At 50.9% G+C, this 24,791-nt stretch overlaps 2 protein-coding genes across 3 annotated transcripts; one reads left to right on the forward strand and one right to left on the reverse strand.

Annotated features, from left to right (window-relative positions):
* Positions 1-928: 928 nt before the first annotated feature.
* Positions 929-17,513, reverse strand: LOC122390591 (eukaryotic translation initiation factor 3 subunit A-like). Of its 2 annotated transcripts, XM_043383703.1 has the most exons (10): positions 17,293-17,454; positions 6,676-6,875; positions 6,159-6,307; positions 5,673-5,823; positions 5,153-5,350; positions 4,684-4,892; positions 4,386-4,557; positions 3,989-4,189; positions 2,290-3,713; positions 929-2,247 (listed from the first exon to the last, which is right to left on the reverse strand). In XM_043383703.1, exons 1-10 carry the CDS (start codon positions 17,342-17,344, stop codon positions 1,251-1,253), a joined length of 3,753 nt encoding a protein of 1,250 aa, XP_043239638.1. In that variant the 5' UTR covers positions 17,345-17,454; the 3' UTR covers positions 929-1,250. The 2 variants fall into 2 exon arrangements, with proteins under 2 accessions (XP_043239638.1, XP_043239637.1); XM_043383702.1 differs by having other exon boundaries at positions 929-3,713; positions 17,293-17,513.
* Positions 17,514-18,156: 643 nt separating this feature from the next.
* On the forward strand, positions 18,157-24,530 carry LOC122390592 (GPI ethanolamine phosphate transferase 2-like). The gene is made up of 11 exons (XM_043383704.1): positions 18,157-18,433; positions 19,444-19,621; positions 19,736-19,945; positions 20,518-20,706; positions 21,016-21,150; positions 21,393-21,603; positions 21,812-22,005; positions 22,139-22,381; positions 22,703-23,449; positions 23,705-23,862; positions 24,315-24,530. The coding sequence occupies exons 1-11, from the start codon at positions 18,258-18,260 to the stop codon at positions 24,508-24,510; spliced, it is 2,637 nt and encodes an 878-aa protein (XP_043239639.1). The 5' UTR covers positions 18,157-18,257; the 3' UTR covers positions 24,511-24,530.
* Positions 24,531-24,791: the final 261 nt, after the last annotated feature.

Consider the following 24,791-nt stretch of genomic DNA (forward strand, 5'->3'; position numbering starts at 1 on the left):
ATTCTTCTAAAAATTGATATGTAGGTGCTCATAGACCACTTCTCTGACATATATTCCGGTTTTTTCGATACACTCAAAATTTTGGATTTTATAATTATTTTCCCAAAAAAAGTCAGTTTTTTGAAAAAATTTGGGCCAAAATCCAAAATTTTCAAAAAACCGAGATAGCCATTTGATAGACAAAGTAGAATTACGTATAACCTTTTTTGTTACGTCTTGATTCCTTTAAAAATGAAGATGTTAGCGGCGTTTGAAATTTTGCCGTTTTTGAGGCGAAAATGGCGAACATGACGTCACTAAAACGTCAATTTCTCAAAAATTTTCCGACGGATTTCGCTCAAACTTTCAGGGAACGTGTCAAATTGATGTAAGAAAAGGTACTGAAAGTTTGGCGGCGCTGCGCGCCGCCGTTTTTGAGATATTGCAAAAATTCGCGAGGGGGGGTAAAATTTACCCCCCGCAGCCCCGCGCGGGTTAATGGAAAGACATGTCACATAAAAATCGCGGCGATAATTCATTTGATAGTCAATCATGAATAATTAATGCTTTTATCATGACCTTTTTGATACTATGTTCTCTATTGCTCGAACTGTTATAACGAACAGCAAAATGCATCAAATAATGGCCTCGTCTCTGGGGCCGGACCAATTTACATAGCCTTGAACCGGACGAAATTTCGGGACCAAGCCATCCAAAACGTTCAATGTGATTGTTTGTTTTCGCAAACTCCAAAACAAGACACAGGTATCTCCCCTCACACACACACCCTGTCCTTGGGGTCTGCCGGTGCAACTGCAACTACGAGTGCAGTTTAGTTTACCGCACCCGATTACCAGTCTGCGGCCGCATTCACAAGTAACTTATCATTCTGGGGTTCGAACCTTGGGTTACCTCAAGACCTCATTTGTGTCACTGAAACTGCTGGTAATTTTCTTTCGGAGTTTATTTAGCTGAGACGTAAGGAGCACCAAAGGAATCCAGGACCATGCGCATACGAAGCCTGAAAACGCCTTACTGAGGCCACCGGCGCTCAGTCGCGTCGCCAACACAAATTAGTCAACGCCGACGGGAATTACTAAGTAAGACTGATAACAGGGGGGCCGATTGACCCAGCGAAAGCTTACACCACGCCCATGCTACAAACGGTGATATATATTGGGTTTCCGGGGGGGGGGAGTAACTACGGTTCGGGCTGCAGCGCGGCTCTGCCCACTCAAAAGCCGGACATCTCAGCGGCGGGCCTCGGCTCCTCAGCGGCGGGCCTTGGTCGCCTTGGTCCAGCCCTCCTCTTCGTCCGGGTCCGGCTGCGGGGCGGCCGCCGGTGCCGGCGGCGGCGCCTCCTTGTGCGGTGGCTCGCGCTGCTCCTCGCGGCGGCGCCACGCGTTCTGGGCCGGCGGCGGCGCCGGGGTCGACTTCTCCGCAGGGCGGCGCCACGCCGACTCGTCGCCGCGCGGTGGCGGATTGTCCCCACGTGGCGGCTCGTCGCGGCGCGGTGCGCCGTCCCGGCGCCAGGCACCACCCTCCTCGCGGCGCGGCGCATCATCCCGACGCGGCGGGCCGTCGTCGCGTCTCCAGGCGCCGCCCTCACGGCGCGGCCCGTCGTCCCTGCGGGGGCCGTCATCCCTACGCGGTCCGTCGTCGCGCCTCCAGCCGCCGTCGTCACGGCGGGGCGGCGGTCCGTCATCGCGGCGCCAGCCTCCATCGTCCCTGCGCGGCGGCCCGTCGTCCCGGCGGGGTGCGGGGTCGCGGCCCCACCCGGCGTCCCGGCGTGGCCCGTCATCTCGGCGAGGTCCGTCATCTCGCCGCCAGCCGCCGTCGTCTCTGCGCGGAGGTCCGTCGTCGCGCCGCGGGCCGTCATCCCTTCTCCAGCCGCCGTCGTCCCTGCGAGGCGGCCCGTCGTCCCTCCGCCATCCGTCATCACGGCGAGGCGGTCCGTCGTCTCGGCGGGGTCCCTCGTCACGGCGCCAGCCTCCATCGTCACGGCGCGGGGGCCCGTCGTCCCTCCTCCAGCCGCCACCGTCATCCCGGCGCGGCGGAGGCCCGTCATCCCGACGGGGCCCGTCGTCGCGGCGAGGTCCGTCGTCGCGTCTCCACCCTCCATCGCGACGTGGTGGTCCGTCATCCCTGCGCGGCCCGTCGTCTCTGCGCGGCCCGTCATCGCGCCGCCAGCCGTCATCCCTGCGCGGCGGCGGCGGGCCGTCGCCCCTCCTCGGAGGCCCGTCGTCTCTCCTGGGCGGCCCGTCGTCCCTTCTGGGCGGCCCGTCGTCCCTTCTGGGCGGCCCGTCGTCCCTTCTGGGCGGCCCGTCGCGACGCCAGCCGCTCTCGTCGCCGTCGTCGCGGCGCTGCGGGCGCCAGCTGTCTTCGCGCGCAGACTCGCGCTCGCGCCAGCCGCCGCCGCGGGCCGGCGGCTGCTCGGCCGCCATGCGCTGAAGGCGCTTTTCCTCAATCTCGCGCTCCTTGGCCTGCTGGCGCGCGAACGCCGCATCCAGCTGCTCCTTGCGCTTACGCATCTCCTCGGCCTCGGCAGCCTCCTTCTCGGCCTGGAGCCGCTCGGCCTCCTCGCGCTGCCGCTTGGCCTCCTCGTCGCGGCGCCGCTGCTCCTCCTCCTGGCGCTCCGTCAGCCAGCGCTGGCGACGCTCCTGCTTCCGCTGCTCCTTGCGCTGTTCCAGGCGCTCGGCACGCACCTTGGCCAGCTTCTTCTGGAACTCCTCCAGCTTGGCCTGGAAGTCGCTCTTCCTGGCCGACTTCAGTTTGTTGACGAACGTGTTCTTGTCAGCGTCCATGCGCGCCAAGCGGGCCTTGTGCTTGATGGCCTGGTTGTGCTCCTCGATGGCCTTGGCGACCAGCTCCTTTTGCTGCTCCTCCCAGGCGGCGCGGCTCTCCACCTTCTGCTGCTTGTAGCGCTCCTGCACCAGCGGGATCTCCTCCAGACGCTTGGCGCGCTCGATGTGGTCCAGCCGGCGCCACTGGTTGGTCAGCTTCTGCGCCTGCTCGCGTCGCTCCTTCTCCAGCTCCTCCATCTGGCGCGCCATGATCTCGTCGGCGTCCATCTTGAGCAGCTCCTCCTCGTTGTACTTGCTGATCACCTTCTGGCCGACGCTCGTCTGGCTGATCTGCTGGATCTTGTTCTTGAGCTGGCGCGCGTTGATCATCTTGATCTCGTCCTCGCGGCGTTTCTTCTCGCGCTCAGTGGCCTCGCGCTCGAGGCGGCGCTGCTCCTCGATCATCTGCTGGCGCTCGAGCTCCTCCTGGCGATGGCGCTCCTCCTCCTCGCGCTCGTTGGTGATGGTCTCCATGCGCTCCTTGTGCTCCTCGATGTAGGTCTGGCGCGCCAGGATCCTGTCGTGCTCCTTCTTCTTGGACATGTGGTAGCTGCGGTGGATGAGCGCGCGCAGCTCGGCGCGCTCCGTCTTCTTGTAGTCGGGGTCGACGGCCAGTCGGGCGCGGTGCAGCGTCGAGCACATGGCAATCAGCTGGGTGCGGATCTGCTCGCTGGGCATCTGCTGCAGCACGGGCCCCTCGAGCTGGTCCTCGCGCTGGAACTCGCCCAGGTCGGTGCCGAAGTGGACGGCGCGCGCCCGGTGGTCCACGCTGATCTGCATCTCGTTGCGTCGGACGGCGTCGACGATAATACGCTCCAGCTGGAACTCGGAGGTGAACGGGCAGAGCTGCACCAGCCGGCCAAACTCGATCGTCTGGTACACCTGCGCCACCTGCAACACAAAAACAGGACGCAACGGTATTAGTCGGAGACGAAACTTTTGAGTGTTCACAAATCGTGGATTGTTTAGAAAAAGTGGAGAGCATGAGCGGCGGCAATGCAGGTTGATGAGCGTCACATCAGGAATATATTCATCAGTCACATGTCAGAATAGTACAGGTAAGCAATTACATACATTAATATCGGATTCATTCCTTCCACATTTACCATTTCCCGTTTCCATACCGGCCACCACGGTCCTGTCAGGCAGTCGCGCGTCCCGCTCACCTGTTTGATAAGCCGCAGCTGGGCCACCTTGTGCAGCGGCTCGATGTACCACGCCAGCGTCTCCTGGGTCGGGTCGGCCGCCAGCGCGTCCGTCACCGCCTTGATCTTGTGGCAGGCGTGTAGCGGGTCGAACGTCACCTCCATGTTCTGGTAGAGCTGCAGCAGCTCCGGGCCCACAAACTGCAGCACGCTGTGCCGACTCTGCGCGACACGGGCACACCCGACCGGTCAGTAACAAGGTAAACGCGCTATAATACATACATTGAACCGATGTTAACTGTAACTCAGGATTATTCGATAAAGCCGGTTGATAATCACACTCAATCCAACAGCTTATTAGTCAAATGTCAGCCCACGCACAAATACCGTCAGCTGCGATTCAGCTGTGATCGCTCACCAGTTCCTTGATGAGCGACTCGCGGGTCGGCGCCTTGGGCATGCGGAACAGGCTGGCCAGCCGCTCGGTCTTCTCGATCACGTTCTTCTCGGTCTCGACGAACCGGTCGTACTCGAGGTGGGCCGGCGTCAGCGGCACCGACAGCACGGCCAGCAGCACGCGAGAGGCCATCCTGACGGCGGGACCAGCCGCACGGCGGGCAGTCAACGACGAAAGCAAGCAGACGATATAATGTGGAAGGGGAAATTGTAATGTAAGAACTTTATCAACACGCAACCAGCAAAGACCAAACACTTACTTTCTGATCTCCTCGGGAGACAGGTTCTTCTTCAGATCCTTGGAGAGCTGGAACAACTTGATGAGGGAGGCGGCGTGGAAAAGGAGGTTGCCGGCCTTGGCAAAGACAAGTGACAGCTTACTGTAGTAGCCAGCCATCATTTGGGTCTTAGGCTTGGTCTTGGAGCGCGCCATGAGGCTGTGTAGCTCGTAAATGGCACGATAGCCCTCCTGTCAACGGAACAGCACAGCTGATCGTCAGCACGACTGCACGGTCACTACAGCAAGAAATACTGCAGAACAGAGCACAACACCGTCCAGTGACCGCAACCCTCGCCAATCAGCCGGCACTGCCGTCCATCCGAAGATCCACTGCGGTACCAGGGAGCCACTCGGACGGCCCGTTATCAGACCAGGCACTACTAGCGACCCACGTCCTGGCCATCAGCTGATCGAGGCACCAAGGCCCACCAGTCGATCAAGCGACCCACCTGCCAGAGCTCCAGGGTGATGGCGTTGTCCAGCTGGGCCAGCCAGGTCTCCATGTTCTTGGCGTGCGTCTCCACATTGTTGAGGCTGATGGTGTTGGACGACGAGTGCAGCTTCAGCTGGTCCAGGTGCTTGCGCAGGATCTCGCAGAGCTTGCGGAACTCGGTCTTACGCTGGTACTTCACGCAGAAGCGGAACGCCTAAAAGCAGCCGCCACGCGCCGATAAATGAGAGGAAGCGATTAACGACGCTCAATCACGATCCCAAGATTAATGCGACAGCAACATATGTATCTGAATATTAAATTAACCGCGATGCTTTGTACAATAATCATTCAAAAAACCAGATGACTCGTTAAAGAAAAGTTTGAAATTACGACCAAGCCAAAGAAAAGGTAAGTTCTGACTGACTAACAAATATCTTGACTGTGAATATCAGCTGCTGTACGAATTCGAAATGATGACAAAAGCGTCACACGAGGGGCTCCAAATCTCGGGCGTGTCCTCTCGTCCCATCGCTCACCTGACGCGCCGTGTCGTGGTAGAGCGACTCGACGCGCGAGTTGGTCTTGAGCAGCTCCAGACACTGGCGGTACGACTCCCAGAGGAACTTGACCCAGGGTGTCAGGATGGTGCGGTCCGAACGGTCCTGTTTGTCCTCGCCGCTCACCGCGCTGCAAAGTCGACGGGAGGACGGGGGGGGGGGGGGGGGGCGTCACCGAACGGTCACAGCGGATCTGTCAGCGATCGGTCAATGTGGGTCCGTCTAGTGACCGGTCAAAGCGAATTCTTCACTGAATGGTCACCGCTGCTGGTGTGTCACAAATCACTGGCCAGTCACAACAGCAGAATAGTAACGGCACACGCCAGTGCTACCCAACGACTGAGTGACACTGGCCTGAACAGCAGCTGCTCCGGACCAAACTAGGGTGAGGTGAGGTCAGGTGACCTGAGCAGCAGCTGCTCGGGGCCAGTGGAGCGAGAGCCGCGGGGTCAGGGAACCACTGACCTGAGCAGCAGCTGCTCGGGGCTGACCAGGTTCTCCAGGTCGTCCACCTCTTCCACAGCTTCCTGCGACTCCTTGCGGGCCGCCTCCGTCTTCAGCTCTGCCTTGCGCAGGTACCCGCGCACCACCGTCTCCAGCGAGGCCACGTTCACCTGCGCACAAACGCACGACGTGAGACGGGTGAATTTTTGCAACACTCTGCCATAAAACTCTCATCCGTGCCATCTCACGTCGTGCACAAAGGCACGACGTGAGACGGGTGAATTTTTGTAACACTCTGCCATAAAACGTTGATTGATGTAACAATGTTTATAAACGTATCTGATGCCTATCAAACCTATATAATAAATAACCAACCTATATCATCACTTGAAACACATGTCATCATGAGAGCAAACAATAAAACAATGCAATAATGACAAAAAAAAACTAGATCCATATGGTTACAGCAGGTTCCCTTGATTATGCAAGCATTGAACCCTAATCACTGAACTAGTACTCTTAGCATGACAGTGCTCACATTCTGGCAGAAGTTCCTGTACTGGAACAGGCCCTCCTTGGCATTGTGGGACTTCTTGAGCTCCACACAGAGGTCCAGGTACATGAACATGATGGGCTCGAGCTCCTTCTCGGAGAAGTTGTGCTGCCGGTGCCGGCCGCGCCGGATGAACTCGTACAAGACATCGAGAGCGCGGTCCTTCTTCCCCACCTCGAGCAACTCTGAAAACAACAAACACAGAGTGAGATAGGAAGATCAGCAAAGCAGCCAGGCTCTAAGTAGCCAGAGTTGGAGCAGCTGAAATATGCCCATACGTTGGGAAGATGGTTAGCCAATTTATTGCGGGACAATTTGCCAAAAACACACAATCATTGCCACTGGGTACATCTTTAGACGATCTTAAGATCATATAGGGCCGGCTGCTTGGTTAGAAGTTTGTCCTAGTAACCACATCAAACTTCATCTCGCACTTCTTTGCTGAACCTACAAAAATTGGCCCCTGCATGTCTTCATGCGCGTTTATTTGTATCACATCCCATCGTAATTGCAGGACAAAATCATCGTCGCACATTTATCCGTCTTCACACATCTTTGTCCATTGTAGTAAAGCATTTCTACACTACACATCTCCATTCACGATTCTACATATTGTTCGTCAATTGTTCGTCAGCATTTTTTTTGCGAATTTTCATAGCACTTGCCACTTGGCAAATGTTCGCCCATCCCAACAAAGAAGAACTGCACGACCATGTCACCCTCAATACCCTTACCCTAATACAACCTAAACTTGTCAGCTGCCAGCATATTGGCTTCAAATCGCCATCTGTTACACATCACCTGGACATCAATTGGACGACCTTGACATCCACCCTAATGCATGGGACCAACATCATATCATATGTTTGAACGCTTGAAAGCACGAAAAGACTGCAAACGCGTGGCTAATGCGACCCGACATACGCCGAATCGCGATTCCGGCAGAACATGGTCTCGAAAAGTAGGTCGCAGGTCAAAGGTCATTCAGATCAGGGTCATGAAATTTTCAGGGTAGGCGTAAAATTGAATAACGCGAGGGCACTGAAAGTTTCGTCGCAGTCGGCCGCTTTTTACGCGACTTATTTGTGAAAATCCCAGGGGAGTCCGTTCGACCCCCCCCCCCCTTTACGGGCGAAGGTTAAAAATAACTGGCCAAAAAAGCCTGGCCATTTTGTTGTACTAAGCAATATTCAGACAGTCCCTTTAACCCTCGCCGGCACAGGGGGGGGGGGGTCTAAGGTTTTTCGCGAATAACTCGCGTAAAAAGCGGCCGATCACGACGAAACTTTCAGTACTCTCACATTCATCAATTTTACACCTACCTGAAAATTTCATGACCCTGACCCCAATGACCTTTGACCTAAGACCTCTTTTCCGTGACCATGTTTGGCCGAAATCGCGATTCGGCGTAAGTCGGCTAGCATTAGCCGCGCGTTTGCAAGCTTTTCGTGGTTTCAAACGTTCAAACATGTGATTTCATGTTGCTCCCATGCATTAGGGTGGGTGTCAAGGTCACCTGAAGGTCAGGTCAGGTCATTGACCTTTGGTGACCTCGGTTCACTTTTTCGAGTTTTACATGTTTCTACGCTAGTTTTTGGAGCTGAATTCGAATTTAGTAACCATTTGAACATTTTCGAAGTAGTTTTGGTGCCTTCGTAACATGTTATGAAGCTGTCAGAGGCGGTTGACACGTATTACGAATACCCGTCACGACCCCTACCGGTTGACCTGACCTGACCTGACCCGACCTGGTCTAAACGCTTAACGACATCATCTGTGATCAAAACTAACACTATATTCGTGATCAGCACCCCGGAAAACCCCTTAGCAGCCACGCTTTACGACTTTCTAATTCTAACATGTCCCGATATTCCCGATTTTTTGGTCATTGGCCTGACCTGGAGGGTCAACCGAGGACCTAGGACCTTAAAATTGGGTATCATTGGCTTCCTCTCGTGACAGGCAACACGCTCGTTTTTTCCGCGAAGCTCTAGCTCCATCAGGAGCCAAACGCGAGGGGGGGGGGTCGTACCAACCCCCCCCCCCCTTGTGCCGTCGAAGGACTCAAAATGGCCTGTGCCGGCGAGGATTAAAGGGACCCTCCCGGCTCCCACCTTCTAAAAAGTTCATGAATTGGCATGAAAGTGATGTCGCTCGGTTCAGAAAGAGCAAAAACGAATATCTACCAAAGTTCACCGAAAAATATTCACCGGTTTTCAAGATATTAGACTTTTACTTTTGTTTACTTTTTTGGGATCTCCGCTGTTTCTAGCGACTTCATTTTGGAAGTGCGGCGTTTGCGGCAGATGTTGCGCGCAAATAGCATATGCCATATACCACCACTGCTTCACAAATATGTTAGTATTAGGTTTTAAAATCGTTAGATCACCGCTGACGTCACAAATTCTAAGGGGGCATCTCAATGCATTAGCCCCTTAGAATCCGAAAACTGCAAGTTTGAAATTCCATATCTCCGAATTAAAGCATTTTTCGATGTTGTGAGTGCCCAAACCGGTATTTGCAGGCCATGGCAACCAATTTGGCTATCTCAACTCAAAACTAATGTTAAGGTGGGATGGTCACTTTAACCTAAGCAAGTGGTATATTATTTATCAAATATTTTTGCATACAAGTTTGTGCTCTTGTACAACAACTTGCTCAGATTTAGCTGATGGCCGCACAATTTTCAGTGTCCTCATTAACCCGCGCCCGGCTGGGGGTCCTGGGGCCGTATCGATAAAAACTTACGAAGTGTCGACGTGAATACCAAATTGTAGTTACGAAAGAAAATCGACTTACGAAGTCGACGTGAATACGGCCGCGGGATTTCCACGCCCTGGTGGGGGGAGGGGTTTTTGAACACACACACCCGCCCTTCTAACTCGGCTCCTGGGCCACGTAGCGATACGCGGAAGGAGGCGTTCGAAAGAGCGTCAAAAATAATGACGAAATCACTTCGGTCAATTTTTTGGTCAGGTCAAAGGTCAGGTCACCGGAGGTCATTGAAGGCAAAATTTCGCCGATTTCCAGGTCGAATGTCGACAATTTCCAAGAAGCCAACGCATAACTCGGGAACCAATAGAGCTACAGCGCCGCGGAAAAGCGCATTCGATAGCCCTATTAACGCTTTTTCTGAATAATTCTCTCGGATTTGGCCTAACGTCAACGGTTTTGCCTGCAGGGGGCAAAAACTGCAAAAATAGCCGATTTTTTCGGAAACAGTTTTTCTGCAATAACTTTTGGCCCAAGCCTTGTACGAGATTACTTTTACCGGCATCGTGTTCCTCTCGTCAAGACGCATCGAATGAACTATAACTTGACCTTGAAAGGTCAACTTGAAAATGTGACCTCAGGTCAAGGTCATGACATGACCGGAAAGGGTCATGTTGCATAACAGTCGATCCGTATCGTCGAGCTGAACACATCTAGGGTGTTTTCATCGCTCTCGCATACCTCTATCAAAACTTATTTGCGAAAAACTGTTAGATACCATTCGTGACCTAAGATGACCTCAGGGCATAAACAGGGGTCACGGACACCATTTTCATGTTCAGTGTGTCTAAACCACTTGTAATTCAGTGTTTGGGAGTGTTTATAATGTCTTTCGTCCAAAAGAGGCGCATTTCAATTTTCTCCCATTGACTTATAATGGGGAGGTCGCAAAATTAACCTGACCTTAGGTCATCGATATCAAAATTCTGAGATATACATTTTGTACATGCTATTGCTCTTAGCAATCGCTGAAAGTTTCAAAGCGATCGGTCACTCGGTGTAGCTATGACAGACATTGAAACTTTTTATAAGGTGAGGTCACTTCAAGTGACCTGGTGACCTGACCTTGAATGACCTTGATCTGAAATTTTAACAACATGTGTAGAATTGATGTATGATAAGGTGTACCAAAAACGGCTCCGCGCCGCCGTTTTTGAGATATTCGCGAAAAATTACAAGGGGGTGTTCAAACACCCCCCCCCCCCCCCCCAGCAGGGCGCGGGTTAAGGTTTCAATTAATTTTAGACCAATCATTGATTTTTAATCACATCTGCCCCCAATGTCTGGTGACCTCTGAGTTCTGAACCCTTTTCTCTCATGACATCAGAACAAAAAGATGATTAAATGTATGTATGTGGCACAGTACAACTTCACTGGGCATTTTTTGCACCTATGTATTGGAGCAACAATAAATTTATGATTTTGTAAATTTTGTATAATTGGGTCATGTCCAGATTGCAGGTCAGTTGAAGTCAATGACCTTTGGTGGGGCTCAAACTTTGCCTTAAATGTGAATATTACATTGAATATTCCTTCAGCAATAAGCAGCATCTTCAAGACATGCAGGTCTTGGGGATGTTACGGCACTCCATACGGCAGCCTCCCGGTGCCGTATGGAGTGGTCCAGGGCAGTACGATCGGCCCCATCATGTTCAGTGTGTTCACAAATGACCTGTCGTGTCACTTGTCACATCACGCGTCACTCATAACCTACGCTGACGACTCCCAGATACTGCACTGCGCCGCGCCAACCCCGGCAGGTCTCACTGAGCTGCGTCTCAGGGCGGAGACCGATCTAGCCACTGTCTCTGCCTGGTTCACTTTAAACGGGCTTAAAGTTAACCCCACAAAGACGGAGCTCATCGTCTTTGGAACAGCGGCAGCCATAAAAAAGACTAATGGATTCATGATTAACTTTGACGGCATACAGATAGCACCAGCCCAGTGTGTCAAAATCGTAGGTGTGGTTCTGGACCGAGAGCTTACCATGCGTCAACAGACGAGCAGAGTGGTGCAGCGCTGCTACAGCAATCTCATCACCATCAGTAAGATCCGAGACACGCTGCCAAGAACTACCCTAGTACACCTCATTCGTGCCCTGGTCTTTCCGCATGTGACTTATTGTCTGCCGGCCTGGGCGCCACCTGCAAAGCAGGATCGCCTTCGCATGGAAAAGGTGGTGAACTATGCAACTCGCATTGTCACACGGAAACGTAAGTTTGATCGTATTTCTAAGACAAGACAGGAGCTCGGCTGGCTGTCATTCGAGAACATGATCGACTATAGAGACTGTGTCCTCGTGCACTCACTGCTGTATCAGGAGAATGCACCGATTCACCTAAAAGCACTAGCCACGTATCGCGCGGACATATCAGAGCGTAGTACGAGAGCGACCGCTGCTGGTCTCCTTCATGTACCGCGGGCCCGTCTGGAGCGAACTCGCTTGGCCGCACCCATCCGGTCGCTGAACACGTGGAATGCTCTCGACGAAAAAACGCGTGTCTGCAGAAGTGACTTTACCTTCAAGAAAAATGTGAAAAAGTCAATACTTACCCAACTCTAGAGCACCCACACACCTACCATCATTTTAAACAAGAGTGTTTTATATTACATAATACATTGCGTCACCATCTTTTAGCCTTGTCATTGAGCCAGACGTTACATGTCTTTTTTTAGCTTTTTATAGGTATCACTCACGCCACTGCGTCCATGTATATTTTATTCTGTATATCATGGCAGCCGGTATGTGTATTTGTATGACGCTGTGGTGTAACAAGCCAATTGTATATTGGAAACCACAAAGATATGCGAAATAAATAATAAATAAATAAATAAATGTTTATGGGGTAAGGAAATGGTATATCCTGAAAGAGACTTAAGCAGATGCCAGAGGAAAATGGCCATGCTGTGAGAAGTGTACAACTCCCCCAGATCAAATGCAATATGTAACCTTTTCCATTCAAGTAATAAAAAAACAATGGACAGCCCTAAAGAAGCTAGCTGGGTAGGTAGTAGTGATGTCATTTTCCAAAAAATGTCTGACCGATACCGACCGAAACCAAAATTTGGGAAAAATTTCCGACCGAATACCGACCGATAACATCCCAAGCCAAAATTTGACCAAAATTTGACCGAAATTTGACCGAAATTCTATTTGCTATTACTCTACCCCAAAATTAAATTATTTGGTAAATTCTGATGGAAAATAATGGGAAATGACATTTCAGTCCAAGTTCAGTCAATTTTTAGCCACTGCAAGATACATTTTGTGGTAAAAGTTACATTGCTGAGGGTAGCAACACATGGACCTCAGCATTTCACAGATTTGGTTAATTAGAATTGTCAAGAATCTACTGTGGTCTATGTAAGGAAGAATGCTCATTCATGTTGAAAAAGCACGATCAATTAGTAAGTCAAATGGTTGGTAATAGGTATGTTCATGACAACATTCCCTAGAAGAAAAGGCGGAATCAAAACACCACAAAACACATCAAAACTGCTTTGAAACTTGCCTTGAGTCTTGAGATGTGGTCTGAGATACTCTACAAAGAATTTGACACTGAAAATCCAGCTGAAAAGGCAGGTATTAGGTAGCTCTGAGCATGAATTTTGTCCCAAAAATGAAATGAAAATTCATTAAACAGGCACTTTGTCTTATCTCTTGTTTGTCTTATCTTTACAAGAAAACAAAATATGCAGACAAAATTAATACAAAGTGGCGCCAAAGTGGCGCAAAAAGTAATAGAAGAACCAAGGATTGACTTTTAAGATCCTCTCTTCCCTAACGAAAAGATGTATGATGATGACGTAATATTTATTTATATGCCCTTTTGGTCGAATTATTGAGGGGAAATGAATTTTCTTGTAGTGAGTTACACTCACAATGTTGATTTCATTAGAATTCAATATCGTGCTGGATCATTTACATCAATAAAATAATTCACGAGGCAGCATGTAACAATCCAAAACTTTTTTTGCAGCAACTTAATCAGCTGGTTTAAAGTCTCTGTTATGGCGCATCTGTTTCGAAATCCTTCCTTGTGTTTGGAATGTGGAAGATTCCAGAAATCGGACATGGGCCGAATCTGTAGTTTTTGTCAAGATTCCTATGTTTTTGTGTTGTTGTCATCTATATTTCAAACATTTGGTTGGTACCTGCAATATTTAAGGAGAATGTGGAATAGTAGAACACCTGTGAAATGTAAATGTGATCACTGCTAAGTGCTAAGTGCTAACTGTCCAGTCTTCAGAAACACATTTCAGTAATTCAAGTTATTTTTGTCCTTGCATTTTTGATGACTGTATAATGATTTTTGTAGGCAATACTTCTTTGATTACAGGTGAAATTTTAACAGTTAGACTGGAAGTTTCAAAATTGTGTGTACTTGTGGGGCCAACTGAGTCAAAATCAGCCTGCTTGTAGTTGTGGTTGGACAATGGTGATGGGTGGCTGCTGCCTGCTGGGTGGGATGGCTAATGAAGCTGCCAAAATGTGGCATTTGGCATTTGGGGAAAATTTTGCAACTCTATCATTAACATCCCCATAAATTTCATTTTAACTAGGCAAAAATGGAATACTTTCTCTTTTTGCAAATGGTTTCACTGGCAGGGTGACCGAAAGTGTCCGATTTTTGGGGGGCCTGACCGACCGATTACCAAATCGGTCAGCATATCTTTTCGGTAACCGAAATTTTCGGTAACCGAAATTTTCGGTAACCGATTGACACCACTAGTAGGTAGGTAAGGTAACTCAAAGCTAGGTAGGTACTAGGTAACTCAAATACTCTGGTCTCCAAACCAGTTAAATACTACCTAGCATTGATGGCCAAAAGACTCAATGATAGATTCAAAAGGGATGCATTTGATGCAGCAGGGAGCATCTTAAAAAATCAATTAACAAAAAAAGCAAACAGCAAACAGAAGAAAAATATATATTAATTATGGCAAGAGTTCAAATGCATCTAAATGATTTTTAATGACTGGAATCATCTACATGTCCTATTTCACAGCAATGCACCTCAAAAACACCAATATTTAAGTTGAATTTTTGCAGAGCTGGGCAAGTGCATTCCTTTAGTGCGTTCCTGCGCTCTTGCGTACGTACGCACCGCCTTTTTAGGAACGCAAGAACGCAGGAACGCAAAGTTTTTCAAAGGAACGCAAGTAAGAGGAACGCACCACCCGAAATTTTGAAGCGTTCCTCATTTTGTGAAGTGCGAACCCTGCTATACCATGAAAAAAATAAAAAATGTGCCCGAACTAGGATTTGTCCGATGTAACAAGAACTCAGAACCCCCAGATAGGTAGATGAGTTGTTGGATATTGCTGCCAATGACCTCTGTGTCAAATGTTTGAATCTCGAATACGTGTTTGCCGGTAGAGGCGCCACTTGTCGGTCGAATCGAGGAAGGCTTGTTTAGATTTAGTGGTGATGTTTACTATTCGATTCGGTTTCAGGCATTAAATGTGTAAAGAAATATGATAACTTTTACTTAGATACATCTTTCAACTTAACACTCGCACCGACGGGGGTCTGCGCCAACTTCGTACCGACGGGGGGGGGCGGATGACCGTCCCCCCCCCTGAGATCTCGAGAACAAAGCAAGATAGCGACAAGCGGTAAACGGCATCGGATACGCACGGACAAGGTCTACAATTTTTACTAAGGTCATTTTCAGGTCAGGTCAAAGATGACGTCACAGGGGTCGAAAAAGTCAAAATGGCGGCGCTAGATATGGAGAGAGTTTTTCTCGAATAACTTTCGAATTAGTCATGATAGGAACAAACTAAGGGCATAATCGTGATCCTCTCGTCAATCCGCATCGAATGATATATATGTTGACCTCGAAAGGTCAAGATCAAAGGTTGACCTCAGGTCACGTGACCTCGAGGTCATCATGTATATCATTCGATGCGTCTTGACGAGCTGAACACAATGAGACCATCCGCGCGGCTGTATCTTGTTCCTGTACGGAGTTATTGGCAAAAAACCGCTGGTGACCTTTGATGACATCACATGACCTTACAGCTACCCAACAGCAAAACAGACCTCAAGGTAGTGAAGGTTGATCGTATATGAAGTCATGTATGGTATATGGGGCCATTCCAACCCGTTTTAGTGATAAAAACAGGGAGTTGATTTATCCCCCATTGACTTATAATGGGGAGGTCGCGAAATTGACCTGACCTTAGGCCACCGACATCAAAATTCCGAGATATACAAATTGTAGCTACTAATGACCTAATAACATCCTGCGACTTTCAAAGGCCTCCGACATCTACTGTAGCTCTGGCACGGTGACAAAGTTGCAAAAAAGTGACTTGAGGTTGGGTCATTCAAAGTGACCTGACCTTCAAAGTTAGGAGGTTCAAACTTGCACACCATGTGTAAAATTGATGAGAGAATAGTCTTACCAAATTTCGTAGCGCCGCGGTTTTCCCGCTATCCGCGAAAAACCTCAGGGGGGGGGGGCGGATATCCGCCCCCCGTCAGTGCGCGTGTTAACTATAGTTTTTTAAGCAGGTCGTATTTTTGTTGAAAACCCTACGGATGATATTGGTAAAACGTATTTCAGATATTCGATTCGGAAAAGAGATGTCGAGTTGCTTTTCGGCCCCGCGTCGCCATTCTGGGTATTCTGTGATCGATTCGCCCCGTGTTTGGTTGGGCCCGCGCCGGGTTAATAGTTTCAGGTTAATAGTTTGGGACGCAGGAACGCAGGAACGCTAACGCACCGAGCGAAAAAAAATTGAGGAACGCTATTCCAGGAACGCACTAACCGCGGCCCGAGGAACGCAGGAACGCTAACGCACTACCGAAAATCGAGGAACGCGCCCAGCTCTGCATTTTTGTTTATTAATTTTTATGAGTCTTTATAAGCTTTCACTGTAAAAGCTTACAGGAATAAACAAAATTAGGTGTCATGCGCCATCAGATAGCCTTACATACGCCATTAATGTGCAATAAAATTTAGATGAAATTACACTAAAATGCAGAATTTGCATGGAAGGTTGTAGGTGGTTTGGTTGCAAATAAATTTCTTTTAAGTTATAGGTTAATAGGTTAAAAGCTATTGGGTTCTAGATTGGTAGGTTGTAGATTAGAAGTAAGGTTAGGTCAGGTCATATTAGGTTTAGCTCCTTTGAATCTATTGATTAATAATTGTTGTCATTAAAGTTTGCTCTTTTTCATGTAGACAACTGTATCCCACTTCATAATATCTAGCCTTCACATTGAATGTTGATATTGTGATAATCCTTGGGAGGCCTCTCTGACACAAAGGAACATTGTAACTTAAATTTGTAGTAAATTTACAACAAACACCCATTTCAGCATTCTCACTCCAGTAGTCATGTTCTTCAGTCTTCACTATCAAGAATTAGATTCTGGCTATCAGTTCTAGATTCTGCCTCTAAGATTTTAGATTAGAGATTCTTAAATTGTCTTTTGAGAGGCAAGGGTCTGAACAGTGAACTATTGCCTTAATCCCTTCCATTAAGCAGTGTCATTTTCATATTAACAGCAGACAGTATCATAATATATATATATGTATATATATATATATATATATATATATATATATATATATATTAGGCATAGTGAGCTGGACCACTGCGGAAGAAATTCCCAATCGCTGAATCGCCGAAACCAGTGATTAACAACCAAGCAAAATTAGCAAAAAGCAAAATATTTTTATTCAAACCATTTTTACAATATTGATACAGCAACTTATGCATAGCATCCTTAAGACGAATGATAAATGGAAATGCCGCAAAACTTATGTTGATGTGGATGATGAGGTCGAAAGCAGACTGGCAGTGAATACGTACCTAACGCTCTCTTCCGGACATTTTCCGGTCTCTGAAAGTATCGAGAGACCATTTCGACAGCGTTATTATGACACTCTCTTCAATAATAACGCCGAATTCCGACTAAATCTCTACAATACGCTGACAACCGCGCGCCATACGTGTGCCAAGCACATGAAAAGCCTTGATGAAAAGAAAGAACAAGCAACATGGCGGACCGGAAACTACACATCCCACACATCATCCTTAAATTGCTGCAAAAAAACGAACTGGAAAAAATGACGTACCTTAGATCAATCTGAAACGAAGGAATTACTATTTTGGTTTCAAAACACGTAATACATAGGTAATTTGCAAACCTTAGACTTAAAATTCACATTATTTATAAATATCACGATGGTAAAAGTAAAAAAGCTGTACTTCATGATTCATCGATATCAATTTACCACTGAACTCTATAATGCAACTTACCGATCAATCGCTGAATTTCAAAGGCACCTTCTGCCTCAAACGTGCAATTTTTCGGCTGTAAATGATTTTTCAAAGCTGCTATCTAATTTTACTAAAATCTGGATATGAAACATATTCCAATCTGAAATAAATTACAGTTATCTTATGATCACAATACCTTTTTTTTAATAGTGGCAATCTATTTCAAATCGTTCACAAAAGCTGCGCACGTGGTGCATATAATGTATTTTTTTTGCTGTTCGCTGTAGGTATGACTTCATTTTAGAAATAATTGCCTGGCAACGTGTCAACAAGCAAGCCATTTTATTTTGCTCACATCGTTTCATTTCGTTCATCTTAGTTTCTGAACAGACCTAGACATGCTTGCAAGTGTTGATGTGAAGTTGGGAGAGTGAAAACCAGAGTGAAAACAGTGAAAAGAGTTAGGTCGAAAATCTTTTCGAGTGAAGTAGTTCGAGTTCCCTTATACCGTGGAGTGAAGTTGTCATTCTTTTCTTGCATTATGAGCTGAGCTTATGAGCAGAGGGAGGCTGAAGGGGCTGTTTATCATTAGAAATGAGGTAATGGGAAGTCTTTTGACAAATCCGACATTTTCTGCATTTTCGTACATTATAGGATGTTTCATTTTCATGATGGGATATTTTCCAACTCCAAGAAGCATATACAGTGGAAACAACAGCTATAACGAAAGGTGGGTAAGGGTGTGTAATGTTTATGCCCATTATGCCCCCCCCCCCCATATACCAAATCCTGAATGTTTTCAAGGTCTGAAACTTGAACCAAATTGGAAATGAACTTAGTTATTGTAAGCTGGTTGCCTAGTAAGTAGCAAGAGTACCTGTTTAGGCATGTTTCTGATGATAAAATGTGAAGTGTCTATTACAGGTAGGGGTAAGAATATCTTAATTAAACCAGTATAACGCCTTTTGGGGCGACTAACAGAGCGAGCGAGAGGGTGGGCCTTGCACGTGCAAAATTTCGAAGGGGTACCTCCAACTGACTTGTGCACGGCACCTTACTAACTGGTCCCTAACCGTGTACCAAATTTGAGCACAATCGGCCCAGCCATTCTCAAGATCTGGAAGCGGCACCCTGCATGTGCGCACGTGCAAAATGGGTCCCAACTGACTTGTGCACGGCACCCTACTAACTGGTCCCTAACCGTGTACCAAATTTGAGCGCCATCGGTCCAGCTGTTCTCAAGATCTGGAAACGACCCCTGCACGTGCGCACGTGCAGCAGCACCCCAACTCTGGCACATGGATATGGAGTGCCTAATGGGTGCCTACCTACATGCCAACTTTCAGCGCAATCGGCCGAGTAGTTACCAAGATATTGCAACAATTACAAAACTGACCCTCTTCGTTTTGCACGTGGCACGTGCATAAGGGGTCACCCACATGCATCGGGAATAGTCCAATACTTGGTAGAAGGAATGAAGCTACCCTACAAAAATTACCGCGTGTAAATCGGTCAAGTGGTTGCTGAGATATAAGCCTCGCAAAAGCGTCCGCACGGCCGGCCGGCCGCTCATACTCAGAAATTTCCGTTAATCTGAGGAAAGACTCCGCTCGCTTCGCTCGCTCCGTAATTATGCTCAACTCAGAATAATGCTCATTAGTATTGATATCAAGACTGATTTCTGATGACTGTATGTGCTTCTTTATCATTTATCTTATTCAAATCTGTTTCCTTTTTCAGTGTTGTTTTGGAAGGACATTCTCCAAAATTGGTTTGGATGATAATTGATGCACTCCGAGCAGACTTCACCCAGGATGATGGCAAGGTTGCATTCCTTGACAAGATGAAGAATGCAGGCCATGTGAGATCCTATGTGGCACTGGTTGAACCACCAACTGTCACCCTGCCAAGAGTTAAAGTGAGTGTGCAATAAAAATGTCAGCCTGGTCGGTGGTCATGCTCTGCATTTTGTCTTTCACATTACTCGGCCTGGTAACCACCCCAGATGCTTGACTGCACTGACCTTCCCTAGGCGCTGACCACGGGAACAGTGCCCGAGTTCCTGGACGTCCTTCGGAACTACGACAGTGGCGCACTGTCCCAGGACAGCCTGGTGCAGAGCCTGCACGCCGCTGGACGCCGACTAGTCTTCTATGGTGACGACACATGGCTCCGGTTGTTTCCAGAGTCGTTCGTGCGACAGGAAGGCACCCATTCGTTCTTCGTCAATGACTACACAGAGGTAGTGTTGGAGTGGTATGAGCTCTGTGATCGGTTGACCGTTGTTTGATACATAATTATGTATAATAATTGTAATCTAATTATAATTAGAGCAATGAGAGCGAAATTCCCAGGCCGTCCAGTGGTCTTTTCGTAACGTTGCCGAATATTTCCGATGGCCATTAGTTACGTCATTTCGACGAGTTATTTTCCGCACTTATTGCAGATCAGTGCTCATGGCAGATCGGATGCGTTTCCGGATAGTTCTGATTTCTTTTGTCGCCCCGGCTCCTCTATCGCCCATTCCTTCTGTGCCACAAGTCGCGACCGATCTGTCTCTGGTACCGTGAAAACTCGTCGGGGAATAGTTAAATTCGCTGGGGAATTTTATTTTTCAAATATCATTCATCTGATACGCGAGAGCAACGTTCAGTGTTAGACCAATGTTCATGGAGAACACTTAATCTGTTTAGAACGTTGTTGATCTGTCTTCAACCAAGTATCAACAGTCCCATCTCATCCATGGCCACTGTCGCCCTCGCCAGAGCCCCGGTCTCACCCCCCCCCCCCCCGCCACTCCACTGCCCATCTCAGGTGGATAATAACGTGACTGGTCACCTGGCCGCCGAGCTGGCGCGTGACGACTGGGACGTGCTGATCCTCCACTACCTGGGACTGGACCACATCGGCCACCTGGCCGGACCCAACAGCCCGCTGATTGGCCAGAAGCTCTCCGAGATGAGTGACGTCATGGAGACGCTGTACCGGGGGATCGGCAGGTTCGCCAAGGTGAGGGACGATTCTAGAGCTGACGGGCTGCTGTGTGGTGACTGATTGGTGGTGATTGGTGATTGGTGACTGTGTGGTGTGGTGACTGCCCAATCACGTATGTTAATATCGATGCGAGGAACTGGGTTGTCGATATTTCCAGCCCTGCCAGCGTCCCTCGTCCCCCAGAGCGACCCGTCCCCGGTACCGCTGCTGCTGTACCCCTCCCGCTGACCTCTTACCCCGCCCCTCCCCCAGAGCGGCCCGCCCCCGGTACCGCTGGTGTACCCCTCCTGCTGACCTCGGACGCCGCCCCTCCCTCAGAGCGGCCCGCCGCCCGTGCTGGTGGTGTGCGGTGACCACGGCATGAGTGAGGCCGGCAGCCACGGAGGCTCGTCGGCCCCGGAGACCCAGGTGGCGCTGCACTTCGTCAGTCCGCTGTACGCGGGCCAGCGACAGGTGGGTTAGGGGACGGACGTCTGGATCGGCGTGATGCATCGCGTAACTTTCCTCAGAATTCATGTTCAAGAACGTAATCGATTTAACCATCTGAAAGGAAAGCGTGGACAGTCCAATTAGCTGACCTGATGTTACGGGTGCAGGGTGATTTGTACCCACCTGTCGTGGCGTGATATGACGTGGCGAGATTCACTCATCTGACCTCCGTTCCCTTAATCGTCCGGCCGTGCGTCCCCTCGCAGGCGGAGCCGGGCCGCCGGGTGCGCCAGCTGGACCTGGCGCCGACGCTGGCCGCGCTGCTCGGGGTCGCCGTGCCGGCCGAGTCCGTGGGCCGCGTGTTGGAGGACGCCGTCCTCCCGCTAGGCCGCCGCCGGCTGGCCGCAGCGCTCATCAACACGGGCCGGCAGCTGCTGCGACTCAGCGGGAACCTGCCGCACGCCGCCGCCAGCGCAGGTGACTGGTCCGAGGTTCGACAGTGGTCCGAGGGCTGCCGGCCACTGGTGGCACGACACGGAGGAACAAATTCATTTGATATGTAACATGTAGTTGAAGTACATGTTCGGAACATGTCATGTTTCAATATTTCTTTCAAGCTGTCGGACGACTTCAATGGCCTCGTCTATTGTATCTCTGTTTAAACGATGTCTTCTTCTTTTGGCAGACGTTGAAGCGGAGATACTGTCCAGAGCGGAGCAGCTGCTGTCCTCAGAGCCCGGGCAGGATCCCGAGGAGGCCGCCGAGCGGGCGGCGGCGGCCGCCAGTGGCGCCGTGCAGCGGCTGCAGGCCAAACTACTGGCGGGCGCCGCCCAGCACGACCCGGCCGCCATGGTGCTGGGCGCCCTGCTGCTGGTCCTGGTGAGTCAGGGCGGCCGGCGCTGGGACGGGACGGGTGTCTGATAGGTGTTATAGGTACCAGTCTGTGTCGCGGGTGGATGTTGAGGAACTCTTGTGTTTGCTGTCGGCTGACCGGTCCCCGCCGACTCGGCAGACTCTGGTGGCCTCCTGTGCGGCCCCCGGCCCGGTGTCGGCTGCCGCCCTGGCCGCCGCCGTGCTGGGCTGTGCGGCGGCGCTGCTGCTGCTGTGCGGTCTGCTGCCGGGTGGACGGCTGTGCGCGGCCGACGGCGCGGCGCCGGCCCTGCTGCTGGTCGGCGCCGGCTCCCTGGGTGTGGCGCACCTCTGCTCGGCCGCCGGCCGCCTCAGCCGCCGACACCGCCTGCACGACATGTGGCCGGTGAGCTACCACATCAATTAGAAGGGAATACAACACTCATACACGGCACGTCTACCTGTACTTATCGGCTGAGCTGTTGATTTCCGCGGATCAAAAGACACCGAGGCTCAGATCAAACCTTTTTAGCCTTTTTAAACTGAGGTCTAGCTCATACATAAGAAAGTCGTTTGCACCGTTAGAAAAAAAGTATATACTTACGATGCATATTTTTCTGTCGGACCCATTATTTTACCTGATTTGGGGTGTTGTAACGAGGGCCAAATAATCAATCATTGTGTTCTCACGTTTCTCGGACTGACCGTGTCTGCTCTGATGTTGCAGCACCTGTCGCCGCTGGACTGGCTGCTGTGCGGCGGCTGCGGCCTCCACCTGCTCAGTCTGGGCGCCACCAGCTTCATCGAGGAGGAGCACCAGACCTGGTACTTCTTCACCACCACGCTGTGGCTGCTGCTGCTGTGGGCCGAGCTGCGCCGGCGGCCGGGCGCTCCCCGCTCCGCCAGCCGCCGCGGCTGGCTCTGCGCCGCCCAGCTGCTCACCTGCGGCCTGCTCAGACGCTGGAACCAGACGGGCGACAAGTGGCTGCACCTGCCGGATATCGGCGACTGGCTGACGGCCGAGGGTCACCGGCCGTGGCTGGCTGCGGTCTGGGCGGCCGGCCTGCTGCCGCTCGCCGTCCTGCTGTCCGTCAGTGGCGGCGGCGGTGGGAGCGGGGCCGGCTGGGCGGCGGCCGGCGCGCTGTGCCTGCTGCTCCGCGGGCTCGCCGACGAGCGGCTGCTGGGCGTGGCCCGGCTGCCGGCCGCGGCCGGTCTGTGGGCCGCCCAGGCCGTCTACCTGCTGGTATTGTCCGGCGCGCTGTGGCCGTCCGCCGGCGGCCGGGTGGCCCGCCTGCGCCGCTCCTGGCTGCTGCTCGGCGCTCTGCTGGTGCGGCCGCACAACCTGGCCGCGTGGGCCGGCTGCGCGCTGCAGAGCGGCGTGCTGCTCGCCTGGCTGGACACGCTGCCGGCGCCGGCGCCACTGACGGCCGCGCTGACCGCCCACTGGACCGGCATGGCCGCCTTCTTCTACATGGTAAGCCGCCGGCGCGGGCGGTATGGGGCCGGTGGGCGGGCGTGGCTTCGCAGTCGCTCTTGCCTCTCGGTTGCTCGTGGATGGATTTCATCGTCTGGATGAGAGCAAGGAATGTCCGCGTATCGCGAAGCTTGCTAGAAACTCTTGCTTACATTTTTTCTCCTCCAATGGACCGTCGATGTTCTTGCCCCTTTGCTTGTCAACTCTCCATCTCTGACCTCGTCCCGTTAATCTGACGCGACCTGCCTTCCCCAGGGCAACTCCAACAGTCTGTCGAGTGTGGACATCTCGGCCGGGTACGTGGGGCTGACCGGTCACAACAGCGCGGTGGCCGTACTGCTCACAGCCAGCCACACGTACGCCGGGCCCGTGCTGGGTCTGCTGACTGCTCTCCAGTACGGAGAGAAACACAGGTCAGTAACACTGGACAGAGCGGGAGAGGGATACCGTGCTGGGTCTGCTGACTGCTCTCCAGTACGGAGAGAAACACAGGTCAGTAACACAGGACGTCAGGTCGGGAGGGGGATACCGTGCTGGGTCTGCTCACCGCCCTCCAGTTACCTGGAGAGACGCACAGGAGGGTGGGTCATAGGCGACACCGCGCCGTTCCAACGTAGGCATCGGTAAATCCTTCAGGGTGTATTAATGTCATCTCCATACTGCACTAACTGAAGTGCACTTCCTTTTGTACGATATACCGTCGAACGTAGCAGTTTTCATTCTTGTTTGACATTTATCTTTCAAAATTAGGAATTTGACTTACACTATTGATAGAAATGAGCTCGTTGAATGAGCAGTGAGCGCCGCTGTAATCTTCTACCGTACGCCGCCCTGAGGGCTGACCATCCGCTCCCCGCCGTTGCAGGTGTTTCCGGGCGGTGCTGCTCGCGCTGGTCACTGTCCGCGGCCTGGTGCTGCTCGTCTACTGCTGTCTCTCGGCCGCCTTCCTCCACCACATATTCGTGTGGACCGTGTTCTCGCCCAAACTGCTGTACGAGGCCGCCTGGACGGCCGTGGTGGCGGCCGTGGCCGCCGTGACGTCAATGGCGGTGCGCCGGTGACGTCAGTGGTGACAAGAGGGCCGCCGGTGGTCGCTGTCGCTGGAGCCGGTATCGAACTGTGGAACCAGCAGCGGGTTATTCCACTTGACCACTCGACCGGTGATTACAAGGTGAACTGTGATGTGTTAACTTCTATTTATGAGCTTTAATGCGCGTCGCCTTGTTATTGATACGAAGGTTCACAGGTGTCGACTGATATGTGTGGTGAGCTCAAACACTGCCTTGATGAAGAAGAGAGCCGCGAATCTGCCACTTTGATTTCCCGAGTGATCCGATGCGTC

The sequence above is a fragment of the Amphibalanus amphitrite genome, unplaced genomic scaffold (assembly GCF_019059575.1).
Source record: "Amphibalanus amphitrite isolate SeventyFive unplaced genomic scaffold, NRLGWU_Aamphi_draft 000402F_arrow, whole genome shotgun sequence".
In the NCBI taxonomy this organism is placed as follows: Eukaryota; Metazoa; Arthropoda; class Thecostraca; order Balanomorpha; family Balanidae; genus Amphibalanus; species Amphibalanus amphitrite.